Source organism: Solanum verrucosum, unplaced genomic scaffold, assembly GCF_900185275.1.
Source record: "Solanum verrucosum unplaced genomic scaffold, falcon-dt-bn FXZP01000100.1, whole genome shotgun sequence".
Taxonomy (NCBI): domain Eukaryota; kingdom Viridiplantae; phylum Streptophyta; class Magnoliopsida; order Solanales; family Solanaceae; genus Solanum; species Solanum verrucosum.
In genome coordinates, this window is record NW_026020254.1 from 724,936 (window position 1) to 741,907 (window position 16,972).

General features: G+C 36.5%; 4 protein-coding genes across 4 annotated transcripts; all 4 read left to right on the forward strand.

Annotated features, from left to right (window-relative positions):
* Nucleotides 1–271: 271 nt before the first annotated feature.
* LOC125833185 (ABC transporter C family member 10-like) lies at nt 272–5,800 on the forward strand. Its single transcript, XM_049512327.1, has 11 exons — nt 272–2,317; nt 2,484–2,804; nt 2,885–2,971; nt 3,143–3,727; nt 3,832–3,996; nt 4,091–4,385; nt 4,508–4,722; nt 4,796–5,101; nt 5,221–5,284; nt 5,357–5,596; nt 5,688–5,800. Exons 1-11 carry the CDS (start codon nt 272–274, stop codon nt 5,798–5,800), a joined length of 4,437 nt encoding a protein of 1,478 aa, XP_049368284.1.
* A 756-nt stretch (nt 5,801–6,556) lies between these two features.
* Nucleotides 6,557–8,744, forward strand: LOC125833195 (putative pentatricopeptide repeat-containing protein At3g49142). The gene is given in 5 exon segments (XM_049512339.1): nt 6,557–6,589; nt 6,591–7,548; nt 7,551–7,823; nt 7,826–7,922; nt 7,924–8,744. Coding segments are annotated over 5 exon segments (2,073 nt in total). The 3' UTR covers nt 8,636–8,744.
* Nucleotides 8,745–10,923: 2,179 nt separating this feature from the next.
* Nucleotides 10,924–13,339, forward strand: LOC125833229 (protein CURVATURE THYLAKOID 1A, chloroplastic-like). The gene is made up of 5 exons (XM_049512375.1): nt 10,924–11,164; nt 11,954–12,078; nt 12,170–12,277; nt 12,475–12,546; nt 13,017–13,339. The coding sequence occupies exons 1-5, from the start codon at nt 10,996–10,998 to the stop codon at nt 13,086–13,088; spliced, it is 546 nt and encodes a 181-aa protein (XP_049368332.1). The 5' UTR covers nt 10,924–10,995; the 3' UTR covers nt 13,089–13,339.
* Nucleotides 13,340–15,107: 1,768 nt separating this feature from the next.
* On the forward strand, nt 15,108–16,276 carry LOC125833218 (acidic endochitinase). Its single transcript, XM_049512364.1, has one exon. The coding sequence runs from the start codon at nt 15,325–15,327 to the stop codon at nt 16,207–16,209; it is 885 nt and encodes a 294-aa protein (XP_049368321.1). The 5' UTR covers nt 15,108–15,324; the 3' UTR covers nt 16,210–16,276.
* The last annotated feature ends 696 nt before the right edge of the window (nt 16,277–16,972 follow it).

A 16,972-nucleotide genomic window follows, 5' to 3' on the forward strand; every position in this document is an offset into this window, starting at 1 on the left:
GTTCAACCTATTTGGTGTCTTCAACCTCTGGTAGTCTAGTTTTTTATCTTTCACTTTTTGTTAAATGCATGCATTTTTGGATCTTTCACTTTTTGATAAATGCATGATCTTTCACTGTCTAGCATGAAGATGTTTTCTTATTTTCACAAGTCTGATCTTGTTGATACATTCTTGATACTAGGAGTTGACTTTGCCCATTGCATGGATTGTCATTGAAGACAAAAGTTTTGGACTGGTATTTCATTTCAGGGCTTAGAAATTGGAGAAGGAGATGCAGGACATATGGGATATATTTTGTGGGGCATCAGATTGCTCGAAAGTAAATGGGAAACCTTGCAGTACTGATTGGATATCCGCGGCACTACCTTCATCATGTATCAATCATGCGTTGATCATTTGTTCTGATGTTATACTCTTGTTTTCCTTCCTATTCACTTTGTTTCCTAAAACATCCTTAAAATACACCAACATTCCTGTTTGCTTTTCTAGGTTCTCACGTTTGCAGTTGACTTCTGCTATTTTCAATGGTTTCCTGGGAGTAATGTATCTTTCCTTTTTCATTTGGGTGTTTGAAGACCAAATGAAGAAGACCCATAGTGCATTACCACTGCATTGGTGGTTAATGACCTTGTTTCATGGAATTGCATGGTTATCAGTATGTTTAACTGCAAGCCTTAGGGGAAAACGTGTTACAAGAACTCCCTTAAGGCTCTTGTCAACTCTTGCTTTTGTCTTTACTGGATTTTTTGCTGGTATGTCACTCATCGGGGCTATTCTTGATAAAGAGGTCACAATTAAGATAGTTCTAGACGTTTTGTCCTTTGTAGGAGCATGTTTATTGTTGTTATGCACCTACAAGGGGCTGCAGCATGAAGAGAGATATAGAAATGATCTTTATGCTCCCTTAAATGGCGCTGACAGTGGAATCAGTAGAAGTGATTCTGTTAGCTCCGTCACTCCCTTTGCTAAGGCTGGGGTTCTTAATAAAATGTCATTTTGGTGGATGAATCCACTGATGAAGAAGGGAAAACAAAAAGCTCTTGGGGATGAAGAAATTCCCAAATTGCGTGAGTCTGATCGTGCTGAATCATGTTACTTAATGTTTTTGGATCTTCTGAACAAACAGAAACAAGTTGATCCGTCTTCCCAACCGTCGATTCTAAAGACAATTGTGTTATGTCACTGGAAGGAGCTTATTGTGTCAGGACTCTTTGCGCTGCTAAAAATAACTACTCTATCTGCTGGTCCTCTCCTTCTTAATGCATTCATTAAGATTGCTGAAGGAGATGCAGCTTTTAAAAGTGAGGGGTTGTTATTAGCCATTCTGCTGTTTATATCAAAGAACCTGGAATCCTTGTCACAAAGGCAATGGTACTTCAGGAGCAGACTCATTGGCCTAAAAGTGAGGTCTTTACTTACAGCAGCCATTTGTAAGAAGCAAATGAGATTATCCAATGCTGCCAAGCTGATGCATTCCAGTGGTGAGATCATGAACTATGTAACCGTGGATGCTTATCGAGTTGGAGAGTTTCCTTTTTGGCTGCATCAGACGTGGACTACAATGATCCAGATCTGCTTTGCACTAATCATTCTCCTCCGTACAGTTGGACTGGCAACTATTGCATCCTTGGTAGTGATTATAATCACGGTCCTGTGCAATGCTCCGCTAGCTAAGTTACAACATAAATTCCAGTCCAAGCTAATGGTTGCACAAGATGATAGGCTCAAGGCTATCTCAGAGGCCCTTGTAAATATGAAAGTTCTGAAATTATATGCATGGGAAACTCATTTTAAGAAGGTCATAGAAAATTTGAGGCAAGTAGAAGAAAATTGTTGTTCAGCTGTTCAATTGAGTAACGGATATAATTCCTTCCTTTATGGGTCATCACCTGTTTTGGTCTCTGCTGCAACATTTGGGGCTTGTTATTTCCTAGGTATTCCACTGCATGCAAGTAACATTTTCACCTTTGTAGCAACATTACGTCTGGTTCAGAGTCCTGTAAGCGACATTTCTGACCTTATTGGTGTGGTCATTAAAGCCAAGGTTTCCTTTGCGAGAATTGTCAAGTTCCTTGAGGCCCCTGAACTGGAAAATGCAAATGTTAGGCAGAAGCACAACTTTGGATCTACAGATCACGCCATACTTTTGAAATCAGCTAATCTCTCATGGGAAGAGAATCCACCTCGACCTACACTGAGAAATATTAATTTGGAGGTTAGATCCGGTCAGAAGATTGCTATATGTGGGGAGGTGGGATCAGGAAAGTCAACACTTATGGCAGCAATTCTTGGAGAGGTTCCAAGTATCCAAGGAACTGTAAGTTGTATTCGTTACTTACTGTTTTCCTTGCTAGGTAGGAAATGACAAGCTGGTTCTTGAAGTTTTTATTGTAGGCACATTCATAAATTTACTTCACTAAATGCAGTTCTAAAAATATAATTACATATTCTCAACTGATCTATAGATTCTCCGTGTTCCTCAGGTTCAAGTTTACGGAAAAATTGCCTATGTCTCTCAGTCAGCATGGATTCAGACAGGGACAATACAAGAAAATATTTTGTTTGGTTCTCCACTTGATAGCCAGAGATACCAGCAAACTTTGGAAAAATGTTCACTGCTAAAAGACCTTGAGTTGCTACCTTATGGTGATCTCACTGAAATAGGTGAAAGAGGAGTTAATCTTAGTGGTGGTCAAAAGCAGCGCATTCAACTTGCTCGTGCACTGTATCAGAATGCTGATATATATCTCTTAGATGATCCATTCAGTGCAGTAGATGCACATACTGCTAGTAGCTTATTCAATGTAAGAAAAATGTAGATAATTTTGTGCTTCATATCACTTCTTCTGATCTGGAAGCTCAGGTCAGGACTGGTCTTTTGCAGGAATATGTCATGGGTGCTCTCTCAAGGAAAACCGTCTTTCTTGTGACGCACCAAGTTGATTTTCTTCCTGCTTTTGATATGGTTCTGGTTAGTAACATCTATTTCTGAAACAATTTCTGTCTGTCTTTTCTTTAAAGAAGAAAAGAGATGTGAACTGTTGAACTCCTGATATGTTTTCTGTAAAATCACAGTTAATTTTGAAGCTGAATGGTTATATGCACAAGAAATGGCCTTACATATGTCTACTTTTATTCACAGTTGCTGTCAGAAGGAGAAATTTCACATGCAGCTCCATATCATCAGTTATTGGCCTCGACCAAAGTGTTTCAGGACTTGGTTGATGCACACAAGGAGACCGCTGGTTCAGAAAAGGTTGCAGAGGTTACTTCATTGAGGCGAGAATCTCATACAAGAGAACTTCGTAAGACTGATACTGGGAAAAATTCTATTGTTCCGGGAGGTGATCAGTTGATTAAGCTAGAAGAGAGAGAAGTTGGAGACACTGGATTAATGCCTTATGCTCAGTATCTAAATCAGAACAAAGGTTACCTCTTCTTTGCTATGGCTGTATTCTCGCACATAACATTTGCGGTTGGTCAGGTAACACAAAACTTCTGGATGGCTGCAAATGTTGATAATCCACAAGTTGGCACTTTGAGACTGATTGAAGTTTACTTGCTAATTGGAGTTGTATCAATGCTGTTTTTGCTCTTTCGCTCTCTATCAACAGTTTTTATGGGCTTGCAATCATCGAAGTCTCTGTTCTCACAGTTATTATATTCTCTATTCCGTGCTCCTATGTCATTTTATGACTCTACCCCTTTGGGAAGGATATTAAGCCGGGTAAATATCTCAAACATGAACATTGAGAAACAAGCTATGACATTGATATTAAGATATCTATGTACCTAACCTTTTATGCTTCCTACATCAATCCGTGTATGCAGGTCTCATCGGATTTAAGTATAGTTGATCTTGATATTCCTTTCAACTTGATTTTTACTTTTGGATCTACCACAAACTTCTATTCCAATCTTACAGTGGTAGCTATTGTCACTTGGCCAGTTCTGGTTATCTCCATCCCAATGCTTTATTTGGCCATTCAGTTGCAGGTAAGAGTTGGCTATTTTATTTTGCAGAACTATTCTCTCAGTGCAAGCAGTAACTGATAAAGAGACTTCAAACTTTTTCTCTTACTCTTGGCAGAAATACTACTATGCATCAGCAAAAGAGTTGATGCGGATAAATGGTACTACCAAATCATTTGTGGCCAACCATCTTGCTGAATCTATTGCTGGAGCTGTGACTATAAGGGCATTCAAAGAGGAAGACAGATTTTTTATGAAGACTTTGAAGCTAATTGATATAAATGCCAGCCCGTTCTTCCACAATTTTGCAGCAAATGAGTGGTTGATTCAACGACTGGAAACTATTACTGCTATTGTTCTTGCATCCTCAACACTTTGCATGGTTTTGCTTCCTCCTGGGACTTTAAGTTCAGGTATGCGATGAAATAATATTATTCTTGAGACTAGATAAAGAATTCTGCATTATTGTTCCTTGACTTTTCGCCAATGTTAAACAGAGCAGGTTTTCTGATAACAAGCTATTATGCTTTTGCAGGATTCATTGGGATGGCTTTGTCCTATGGTCTTTCCTTAAACACATCTCTTGTTTTTTCCATTCAAAACCAGTGCAGGCTAACAAATTACATCATTTCGGTGGAAAGACTCAACCAGTATATGCACATTCCAAGTGAACCACCTGAGATTGTTGAAGAGAACCGTCCACCAGTCAATTGGCCAACAAGGGGTAAAGTTGAAATTCAAGATCTGCTGGTAAATTATAACTAATTACTCAATTTCTTGTATTTAGAATGTTCAAAATACTGATCAGTGTAATCCAAAGCAGGTAAGATATAGGGAAGATACCCCTTTTGTGCTTAGGGGGATCAGTTGTACAATTGAAGGAGGTCAGAAAATCGGTATAGTTGGCCGGACTGGGAGTGGCAAGACAACACTCATCGGTGCACTATTTCGATTAGTGGAGCCAACAGGTGGAAGGATTATAGTTGATGGAATTGACATTTCTAAAATCGGTCTTCATGATCTAAGGTCTCGATTTGGGATTATACCTCAAGACCCTACACTCGTCAATGGAACAGTAAGATACAACTTGGACCCCTTAAGTCAGCATACTGATGAGGAAATATGGGAGGTAATATGCATTAACTTGTCATGTGTTGGTCATTATTCTTGCCATTAGATGGAGAATATGCATTGTAGCAAAGGCGATTTTCTGATTTATTGCTTTCATTCTCATCTTCAATGGAAAAGGTTCTTGGGAAATGTCAGCTAAAAGAAGCAGTAGAAGAAAAAGAAAAGGGGCTTGACTCACTGGGTAAGTCTTCTAAATGCAAGTCTGATTATTTTATCTGTGGATTTTTGTTTGACCATTGTAGAGTCATTTCAGTTGTGGAAGATGGATCAAACTGGAGCATGGGACAGCGACAATTGTTCTGTTTGGGACGTGCTCTTTTGAGGAGAAGTAAGATTTTGGTGCTTGACGAAGCAACTGCATCGATTGACAATGCCACTGATATGATATTGCAGAAAACCATCAGGACAGAATTTGCTAACAGTACTGTAATTACAGTTGCCCATAGGATACCCACAGTAATGGATTGTACTATGGTTCTGGCCATTAGTGATGGTAATACCTCTTCGTTTACTTTTAGACACGACTATGATATGACTTTCAGACATGTTAATCCCAGAATGTTTAACGTTGGTTGTGAATACAGGGAAACTAGTGGAGTATGATGAACCAATGAAGCTGATGAAGCAAGAAAGTTCACTTTTCGGACAACTCGTTAAGGAGTATTGGTCTCATTACCACTTAGCAGAATCTCATTGAAACTAACTGCATGTTTGCAATACCTTCTTTGGCCTGGCATAGATTGCCTATGTATTTACTACAGCTATATATCCCCCAACAAACCACAACTAGGGCAGCGGAGAGCTCAACGTCAATCTATTTTTCATGAGCATATGAAGTTAATCAAGATGAGGAATTCTGGAATATCATAAACCAACGTGGGGCATTTGCATGAGCAAGAGAAGTAAAGAAGCTAGTGGTCTTGCAGGCCCTGGAGTTAGTGAGCCTGAATTAACTGTATCTTATTGATTTTGCACACATTTATCAATTGTCATCTATGTTATATTTTCTACTATGTTTTATAGATGCACAAAATCATCCAACTAGCGTTTTTGCCGACGAGAATGATATAATCTACAATAGTTATTGTCAAAAGGACTGGTGGTCAGTTGTTAAGCCTTCAAAAGTGAGTTTTTTTTTCCCTCAAAAAGATGACACATTCTGAAGACCATAAGAGTCTAAAAGACATATATCCATTAATACCCAAAAATATTCAACGTCCGCATACAGTTTTTATGTGTTTTGACCATAAGTTTTAAATATTTTTCAACAAGTGTTGCATCTTATTTTACTTTTATTTTGATCTTTTTAACATCTAAATTAGGAGTTAATATCTCAAATTGGTTACTCATTTGAATGATTAATTTAGAAAGTTACTCAACTTTATTGTATATATAACCCAAAAATCATAATTCATTTAGAAAGTGCAATTCAATGTAGGAACCATGGACGTCCATGAATAAATTATTTGAACAATCTTCAACAAATTTTTAAGCTGTTGTTTCATGACATCCATTGCAATCCCTTGCGTCTTTGCCGCTATAGTTCCACAGCCAATTCATATATACAAACAGTGAGAAAACCCCAGCTGAGCTACTCTTTCCATGTAGACGAAGTTTCTTCCAGTCGTATATTAGACAGACTCCCAGATATCAAAACATTGAAGAAAATTCATTCCAAGATCATTTTCGATCCGGGTTTATGTAACAACACTTCTCTTGCCATCAAATTGATGCGTGCTTATGCTGCTTGTGGCCAACCTAATGTTACCCGCCAATTGTTCGATAAAATACCTGAGAGAAATGCGGCGGTTTATAATGTCATGATCAGGAGCTATGTGAATAACAAGTACTATAAAGATGCGATTTTTATGTATAAAGATATGTGTAAACGAGATGTTAGCCCTGATAACTATACATTTCCGTGTGTTCTTAAAGCTTGTTTTGGTTCCGACAATTTGAGGGCGGGGCTGCAGATTCACTGTGCTGTTGGCAAGAGAGGTCTTGATTCTGACTTATTTATTGGTAATTGTCTGGTGGCTATGTATGGGAAATGTGGGTGTTTAGTGGAGGCTCGCCAGGTTCTTAATGAAATGCCCAAACGGGACGTTGTTTCTTGGAATTCAATGGTTGTTGGATATGCTCAAAATGGAAGGTTTGATGATGCGTTAGAGGTTTGTAAAGAAATGAACGTGTTAGGTTATGAGCCAAATGCAGGAACCATGGCTAGCCTTTTACCTGCTGTAAGCAATACCAGCATTGAGAATGTCTTGTTCGTCAAAGATATTTTCATGAGTTTGGATAAAAAGGATTTGGTTCCATGGAACGTGATGATAGCTGTATATGTCAAGAATTATATGCCTAATGAGGCGGTTGAGCTCTATCTCCAAATGGAAACTTGTGGGATAGAACCTGATGCTATAACTTTTGCTAGCATTCTTCCTGCTTGTGGGATCTTTCAGCTGTATCATTAGGAAGGAGGATTCATGAATTTATTGAGACAAAAGGTCTTCGTCCAAATTTATCTCTTGAGAACGCATTAGTTGATATGTATGCCAGGTGTGGGTGTTTGACAGAGGCAAGAAAAATGTTTGAGGGGATGAAGTTTCGAGATGTTGTGTCATGGACTTCCCTGATATCTGCTTATGGTAAGAGCGGCCAAGGTCGGGATGGAGTTGCGTTGTTTTCACAAATGTTGGAGTCTGGTCTTCAACCTGATTCTATTGCTTTGTTTCCATTCTTTCTGCTTGTAGCCATGCAGGATTGCTACTTGAAGGAGAACACTATTACAAGCTAATGACAGACAAGTACAAGATTGTTCCTAGTTAGAACATTATGCTGCATGGTTGATTTGAAAGGACGAGCTGGACACATAAACGAGGCCTTCAATTTCATTAAGCATATGCCTATAGAGGCTAATGAGAGAATTTGGGGTGCTCTTTTGGGTGCCTGTCGGGTGTACAATGATATGGACATTGGCCTTGTAGCTGCAGACAATCTTTTTGAATTGGCCCCAAAGCAGTCTGGTTATTATGTTTTGCTATCAAATATTTATGCAAAGGCTGGGAGATGGAAAGATGTAACGACTGTTAGGTCAATCATGAAGGGAAAAGGGATTAAGAAAATGCCTGGTGTCAGCAATGTAGAGCTAAATAACATGGTGCACACCTTTCTTGCTGGTGACACGTCTCACCCACAATCAAAGGAGATCTATGAAGAGTTAGACATATTAATAGGTAAGATGAAAGAGGAAGGATATGTCCCAGAAACAGATTCTGCCCTTCACGACGTTGAGGAGGAAGACAAAGAAAATCATCTAGTAGTTCATAGTGAGAAGCTGGCTATTGTCTTTGCAATTATGAACACCAGTCATGGTACACCCATTAAAATTACTAAAAATTTACGCGTGTGTGGAGATTGCCACATTGCTGCCAAACTTATCTCCAAGATCACCCAACGTCTGATTGTAGTTAGGGATACAAATCGTTATCATCACTTTCAAAATGGAGTTTGCTCATGTAGTGACTATTGGTGACTCTGCCAGGACTTACATAGTTGTGCACGTATTTCAGTTACTCATGTAAGTGGCTGCAAAGTTCTTATACGCATTTTGCTTAGCACATTACCCTTTTCGGGCTTCAATCAACAATCCTTTGATTGCCTGATCACACTGTTGGCCTCTAGCAAGGTTTGCAGGAAGAGTCAGTGGGCACAAATGACAGACAGCACAAGCAATTGAAGGGAAATTTTTGGACCTAAGTTGCTCACATTGTGAGAGGCCTCTTCCCATTTCCCATAATCTTATTCGTTATACATTAGCCTTAAATCTTGATTTACGTGAGGTAAAAAGTTAAAGAGCTCAATTGAGCCACTTCAGGAGTTGTAACTTCTTTTATTGTATGAAAAAATATATTGCCTTCAGTTTCATGCTCTTATTGTTGATTGGCATAACATACCCAATAATTGTACTAGTTTGCATTATCAGCACGCTTTCTTGATCTGATCTAACTGTTTGGACTAAATATATGTTTTATTTTATTTTTTAAAAAAGTGAGTTTGGTAGACATCAAGAATAATAGTGGGCCTAAAAAAACAAATAATGTAAAGATATTGCATCCGAGTCTAACTCAACCCTAAAAACTAGCTCATGAGGGGAGGATTGTTCAAGTCTATATAAGCAGACCACCAGTCTAAACGAGGATGAACTTGATTGAAATATCATGTAAAGTTATGGCATCCGAGCCTAATTCAACTTCATGAGTTAACCACAAATCTAAACGGGAATGAACCTGACTTTAATATTATATAAAGTTATGACATCCAAATCTAATTCAACCTCAAAAGCTAGCTCACGAACATCCATTTCTCATCAAATATAGCAGTGTGCTAAAAAAAATGTAACATGTGTGTTGTTGAATTAATCAATGACAATGACCCACTATGACGAGTTCAATTATTGCCGTTTGTTGTACAAACCTCACCTAACTTTAGGGGTAGCTTCGGTACGAAAATATTTTCTTGGATTAAATGTTTTTCAAATCAACTTATTTTCCTCAAATTTAAGAAAAATGTCTTTTCTTCAAAAATTAAGAAAAACATTTTCCAAAACTCTACTTCATCCTTCCCAAAACATTTTCCAGAAAATATTTTTTTCTTACCCTACCCTTCCCATTCAAAAAAAAATAATTTATTAAATTTTCTTATTTTTTAAATTTCAAATATTTTTTTACCTCTGCCCCAAACCAGCCCCCTCCCAAACAAAAAAAATAAAAAATTATTTTTAAAAAATATTTCAAATTTAAGATTTTTTTTTACCTCACTCAACACCTACCACCCCACAAAAAATTATTTTGGTTAAATATTTCAAATTTTTTAAAATTATTTTTACGCCACGCTCCGTCAAAAAATTATTTCTTTAAAAAAAATTATTTTTGAAAAATATTTCAAATATAAAAAAAACTTCATTTCTTACGCCACCCACCACCCCCTACCCCCTACCCCCTCCCCCTCCGTCACCCTCCATCAATTTTTTTTAAAATTGTTTTTGAAAAATATTTCAAATTTTTTTAAAAATCACTTTTTACGTCACTCCCTACTGCCCCCTCAGCCCCCACCCAGGACACCCTCAGTCAAATTCTTTTTTTAAACAAAAAAATTGTTTTTGAAAAATATTTCAATTTTTTTTTAAAAATCATTTTTTACGTCATCCCCCTACCACCCCCCCGGCCACCTCCGTAAAAAAAATTCATTTTTTATGTCACCCCAACCTCTACACCCTCCCTCAGCCGCCATCCCCCTCCCCGTTAAAAAAATAAAAAGATATTTTTGAAAAATATTACAAATTTTAAATTTTTTTTATTTTTATGCCATTTTCCCTACCCCAGAAATTCCCCAACCACCACCCTATCAATTTTTATTTTTTTAAAAAATATTTTTGAAAAATATTCAAATTTTTCAAATTTCATTTTTTACGTTATCGGATCAAAAGTTATTTTTCTAAAGAGTATTCTCTAGTTTCAAGTAAAAAATATAAGATATTTTCTGAAAATATTCTTCATTTACCAATCAAACATTAAAAATTATTTTCTACCCACCAATCAAATATGAGAAAATAAGTTAAAAATTCACTTATTTTCAAAGAAAACATTTTCCAACGTACCAAACACACCCTAGGTCTTTCAGACTTGGGTAGGAAAAAGATGGAAGTGCTCGATACATACAAGCTATAACAGTAGAAAAATAAAGGATATCAGATAATTAAGGTTTAAGTTATGTGTGAGCTGCCATTATAAAAAATTGTAAAAAAGTATAGCTGGTTGCTACTTGTGTCAACTCCATATTTGATACTCCTACAAGAAAAAGAATTTTTTTAGAGAGAAGAATTAGACGGCTAAAATGGCAACAGCTTCTTCTGTTTCTTCTTCTTCTTCAATGGAACGGATCATGTCACTTCCACATTGCTCCATGACCATGGGGTTACGCCATTCCAATGTCCCTTCTTTGCTTCGTCTTTCTCCTCAAGCTGCTCGTTCATCGTTTTCATCCTCTTTTAGGTCACCCACAGGTTAATATTACATCGTCTTCTTTTTTTCTCAGGTTCCTCGATAGTTATAGTTTTTGCTGTGTCTGCTCTGTTTTTTTTTTTTGTGTATATAAAACTGTTAATTTGAGATAAAAAAAAAAAAAACTTTTGACTTCGCCTAAATATATGAGTCTCAATCGGCCTGACCTGTACAGTCCCTATCAGAGGTCTATGGTCCATGACGGCGAGACATCTCCATTGTGATATTTTGCTTGGAGCATATTTCAAACAAATTGGGATTAGGGTTTTTCGCAGTGTATATAAGCATGGTTTACTTTGTGTATTTGTATAAAGATTGAGAAATAAATAATATGAGTTGGTTGGTCACTGACCGTGGGTTTTCTTTCCGTCTAGGGTTTTCACTAAGATTGTGTGTTCTTTCTTTTCGTTATTATTGCTTTCATTAGTGTTGTTTCGTATCAAGACTATCACAGTCTAACTTTTCAAGGAAAAATAGTAGAAATGTATGAATATACCAGCTATCCATCATTAAGGAAATACAAACATTGATGATATGGACTATGGAGTACAAATTGCAAAATTTCCATACAAGGATTGGATTATATACAAGTAAATTTAGCAAGGCCTAATTGGTCCCAACTCCATTTCGTTCCAAGTGAATGCATTTGTGTTGCCCATAAACGAAGAAGTCTTTTTACAGTTCCAAATTGGAAACGGAAAAGATTTTATTTCCTGACTTTTTAGTTCTAGGAGATTATTTGGATCCGCATCAGGTCAGAGTTCTTTGGTCTAAGGTGTAAATATTTTCAGGCTTTCGACATTGCGTAGGTTCCAAGAGATCTCCTATCTTCAAGATCAGGGCTTCCTTTTCTGATGAGGAAACGTCTGAATCTGATACTAGCATCAGAAAGGTATTTTCCAATGTAAAAGACACGGTAAGGCTCTCTACATTTGATAGTTCATTTGCAATACGTCAAAACTGGCTCATTTATTCGTTTGCTGAACTGTGTGAAAACTTTGTAATAGTGGGACGGACTCGAAAAGAAACCCACAGTCTTTATTTATGGAGGTTCTGTAATCCTTGGTCTTTGGTTGTCTTCAATCATTGCTGATACATTAGACTCCATACCCCTGGTAAGTGGTCTAATTGCACTAGTCTTTTCCAGTGTTTTATCAACGCATAGGGTGCCAAAAGCCAATAGTGTCTATGCTACATTAACTAGTTTAGTCAGCCTTGTTTGTTTGGGGTTATCATAATTTCTTTTCTCTCCTTTCTTGTGATTATTGAACCTAAGTGAATGTCTCTGACAGTTTAACTTTTTCTGAACCAGTTACCCAAGTTTTTGGAGTTGGTTGGGCTTGGATATTTTGGATGGTTCATCTACAGATATCTTCTCTTTAAGGTACGGTCTTAGCATGAAAGAAATACAGATCATTTCTTGCATCTATCTACAGTTTGATATAAACATAGGCTAACATAGCATCCACCCAAATGAGGTTTTTGCTAAGACACTTCAGGTCAATCTTATAGGAATAACTTCATCAACCCACCCAGTTAATATTACTTTTGTCATGTAAACAAAGTATTATTCATTCATTTCTTCACTACGACTGTCACCTAGGTTACATATAGGCCAATCATGCATCTTTGACAAACGACCTAGGAAATCATGTTTCAATTTAGTTTGATAGCCACAAATCTACATCTCTACTGTAAGAGCATAAATGTTTGGGGCTTAAATAGTTAAATAACATGCTGAATATGGTATTTTATTTTACCAGTAGTATCGTTTTTCTGTCAGTGTACGTTCACATTTGATGGTAGATAGTGCGCATATATGGCTAATGCTAAAACTGGATTCTCTGTTCTCAGAGTGGACGGGATGAACTGGGAAGAGATGTTCAAGCTCTTAAGAAAAAGATTACTGGTGATGAAGAGGAATAGCAGAAACCAGTTTCTGCATTGCTGTTTTCTTACAATCCAGAGTAGCTGAAAGAACATCTGAACAAATAAAGCTTCAGCTGGAAGCTTTTTTTTTTTTTTCTATTGTTCAATTTATATTGTACACTCTTTTATATGAAGACATTTGTACATTACAAACTAGTCAATTTGTAAACCCCCTCCAACAAAATTAAAAACAAGGACTCTGTAAATGTTGAAAGACCCCACTTGGTTTTACAAGAGATCAGCTTACTTGAATGCAGAATCGTGCACTTGCAGTTGATAGCGGTGTTAATGGTGGAAATTAAATTCGTCAATTCACATATTTCCAGGTTTTCACTGCATTCATCCACATGACAGGAATAGATCAGCAAATTTTGCTTACAATATCATTTTAAAAAAAAAGTGTACATCAATTTGGGCATTAGTTTGATGAACAGGAATTCTGAACCACGTAAAGATTTAATTGCACAAGTGATAACAGGAATAAATACTATTCTGAATTAACCTACAAATACTGCACTTTTCGTGCTAGCGGGCCATTTTGTTCAGCTTAAGGTTACTATAATTTCTGAGAAGTGGAATAGTGTGTTGTTTTCTACACTATTCAATGAGGACATTAGAATTTAGACGTTGTGAGTTCAAAAATCATATCTAAAACTTCTTGAAAAGTTCGTGCAGACTGCAAAGAAAAGAAAATAAGGAGATGAGGTAGACCTTTAAACGTATTTTTACATAAAATATGTGTTCATTGGTCAACTCAATAATTAAGTAGTTTGAAGTATATCAGCTAGCCATATGGTGCATTATTAATAGCACGTCTTTCCTTGATCCACATTTATCAGCTTCTTATTCAGGATATGATTATTCATCCCATATGATGTTTACTCAATTCATTATTTCATAATGTAATAGAAATTTTTTTTGTAGAAACGGCTCGTATGATTTGAGAGGAGACACATTGGCCAATAGATGATTAATAAGTAAAACTCTATTTTTTTATGTATATATTTATTGATTGTTGAATTCTATTAACACAAGGAGAATTTCTAACGTAGTGATAAAAGAGGATTAAACAATATTTTAGGTCATAATTTTGCTTACACAGTTGTAGCATTTCTTTTAAAATCCCCTCATCTTCCATGTCCCATCATGTCTCTGCCTCAAGGTTTACTTTTGCTTCTTGAACCACCACCACTAGGGAAGGCTCCTCTTGCATTTGTGAGGCTTCATGTGGTACGATTGTGTATTTAACCTATTAAAATTGATGCAAAATGCCAACAAAAAAAACCCGCATATTTTGGAACCAGTGTGTTGACTTTGATTTTAATTTTTATTTCTATTTATAATCGTGTTGTTCATATAACTCAATTAATTCTATGAAATACCTACTACCTCTGCCAGCCGGTTATTTGATTTTTGCTTGTTCCTTGATTCTATTTGAATTACCTGCTAGGTCTTGACTTTTAATCATAAGATAGAAAGGGGCCGGTGGAAGAATGCATTGGAATTTTTTTTTAAAAAAAATTTAGTGGGTCGGGATTCATCATTCAAGAATGGGTTAAGATTTTCGATTATAAATTGGGTCAAAATTCAATGGGTATCCTAGTTGGCAAGCTTAGGTGGTGGAATTAGTGTTATGTGACGCCACATCACTGTTGTTAACTCTTGACGATATTTCTGGTCTCCTAAGATAACACCGGGGCATTTTTTATCCCAAAATGTGAGGGTATAAGTGATTTATTTCGCATAATTGATAATGTTACTATTTTTCTATTTTTAATACATTAAATCAACACTGCATAAAAATAATCTAAATATAATTAATGCAAACATAACTAATACAAATATTATTAATGTCAGTATTACTATAGCTCAATTTACTATATGACTAGCAATTTTACCTTGAGAAATTCATATTTCACTCTTCAATCTTTTCTAGCACCCATATTTTTCACCTAAAGATCTTGAAAAGAGAAAGAAAATAAACAAAAATTCACCAACAGCAAATGGTTAGACCAAAAATATACCTTGGATGTTTGACTTCTTCCTACCCAGATTCCATTCTTTAGCTGTCTTTTGATGTAAAATATTCCAAGAATCCCCATAATGCAACAGAGTGGTACTACTATTTTATGGAAAGAAAATATCCTCTCCCTTTTTTCCTCCCAATCTCCTCCTATATAAAAACCAATCTCTCTTAATCTAACTCCAATCATACCCCAATATTCAATCTAAAATGGCCTTCAAACTCCTCTTTTCCTCTATTTTATTCTTAGCTATTGTCAAGAACTCAATTGCTGGTGGCATAGCTATTTACTGGGGCCAAAACGGCAACGAAGCAACTTTAAACGACACCTGTAATTCTGGGCGATATGCCTATGTCAACTTAGCCTTTCTTAACAAATTCGGAAACGGTCAAACTCCTGAAATCAATCTCGCCGGTCACTGCAACCCCGCCGTCAATGGATGCACAATTGTCGGCCCGGAAATCAAACACTGCCAAAAATTAGGCGTCAAAGTAATGTTGTCTATTGGCGGTGGCGTTGGAAATTACTCATTAGCTTCGAAAAAAGACGCTAAGGACGTTGCAAGGTATCTCTGGAACAATTTCTTAGGCGGGCGTTCCTCTTTTAGGCCTTTGGGAAATGCTATTCTCGATGGAATTGACTTTGATATTGAGCTTGGATCGCCACTTCACTACAAAGATCTAGCTAAATATTTGAAAAATTACAGCAAGCGTGGAAGAAAAATGTACCTTACCGCAGCTCCACAATGCCCATTTCCCGATCGATTGCTTGGTACTGCCTTGAATTCAAAGCTTTTTGATAATGTTTGGATTCAATTTTACAATAATCCTCCGTGCCAGTTCACTCCTAATAACACGGATAATCTGAAAAATTCTTGGGTCCGGTGGACGACGTCGGTGAAAGCGAAAAGGATATTTTTGGGGCTTCCGGCTGCACCGCAGGCTGCCGGAAGTGGATTTATTCCGGCTGATGTGTTGACGGAGGAAATTCTTCCGGCGATTAAGAAATCACGCAAGTATGGAGGTGTTATGTTGTGGTCGAAGTTTTGGGATGAGCAGAGCGGATATAGTGCCGCTATAGTGAAGAGTGTATGAAATTTTATTTTATTTTAAAGAAATTTGAAAATAATTAAAGTTGAAAGACTATGAATTAAGCATTTGTCATTGGAAATTATTTTGGATTTTTTCTACTTAATTATGTTCATGGTATAATGTAAACAAATTTGGTGTGGTATGTATATATAATTGTCTTTGCTATTAATTAAAAAAAAAAAGGATAAAAATGAGTGTCACTAGTTTTAAGCGAATAAAAAGGAAGGTGAAGGCAAAATGATCTTACAAATTATATAAAAGGTCACTTACGAATTAAATGAAAGAAAACATTTTTTCTTGATTATTCACTTGTAAAATGAAGATCTATTAAAAAAATACAAAAATAAAAATAAATTTATAAAGAATTATTGAATCAAAATTCAATTAAATTGTTCGAAGGAACACTTGTATATAGCTTGAGGAGAACAAATGAGTCCATCCCTGGTATAACACGAAAAGCCTTGGTGACCCAAAGAAGACTGCCTTACCGTGGAATGGAGTCATATGACCCTCAAAAGACGATTAATCAACCTTGAGCCACATGTCCACCTGCTTTAATCAATGTTAGTTAAAGCGTCAGAGCATAAATACGTGCTATAAAATAACTTTTCAGTACTAAGAGCATGTTTGACATTACTATTAAAAATTGCTTATTTTTAAATAGTTTTTCAAAAAAGGTTGAACCCGGCTCTCAAATCAAGAGATCTGGGGGCTTTTGCCTGCTCATCATTAATCTCATTCTACTACTCCGTTACTATGAATTCTT

Excerpts from the sequence above, each read along its gene's own strand:
- LOC125833185 (XM_049512327.1), top strand. The coding sequence starts at position 272 with ATGCAGGACATATGGGATATATTTTGTGGGGCATCAGATTGCTCGAAA. Across the intron at positions 3,997-4,090 it reads ATTTGGCCATTCAGTTGCAG|AAATACTACTATGCATCAGC; the intron begins GTAAGAGTTGGC and ends TACTCTTGGCAG. Across the intron at positions 5,285-5,356 it reads AAAGGGGCTTGACTCACTGG|TTGTGGAAGATGGATCAAAC; the intron begins GTAAGTCTTCTA and ends GAGTCATTTCAG.
- LOC125833229 (XM_049512375.1), top strand. The coding sequence starts at position 10,996 with ATGGCAACAGCTTCTTCTGTTTCTTCTTCTTCTTCAATGGAACGGATC. Across the intron at positions 12,079-12,169 it reads TTTCCAATGTAAAAGACACG|TGGGACGGACTCGAAAAGAA; the intron begins GTAAGGCTCTCT and ends ACTTTGTAATAG. Across the intron at positions 12,547-13,016 it reads ACAGATATCTTCTCTTTAAG|AGTGGACGGGATGAACTGGG; the intron begins GTACGGTCTTAG and ends CTCTGTTCTCAG.
- LOC125833218 (XM_049512364.1), top strand. The coding sequence starts at position 15,325 with ATGGCCTTCAAACTCCTCTTTTCCTCTATTTTATTCTTAGCTATTGTC.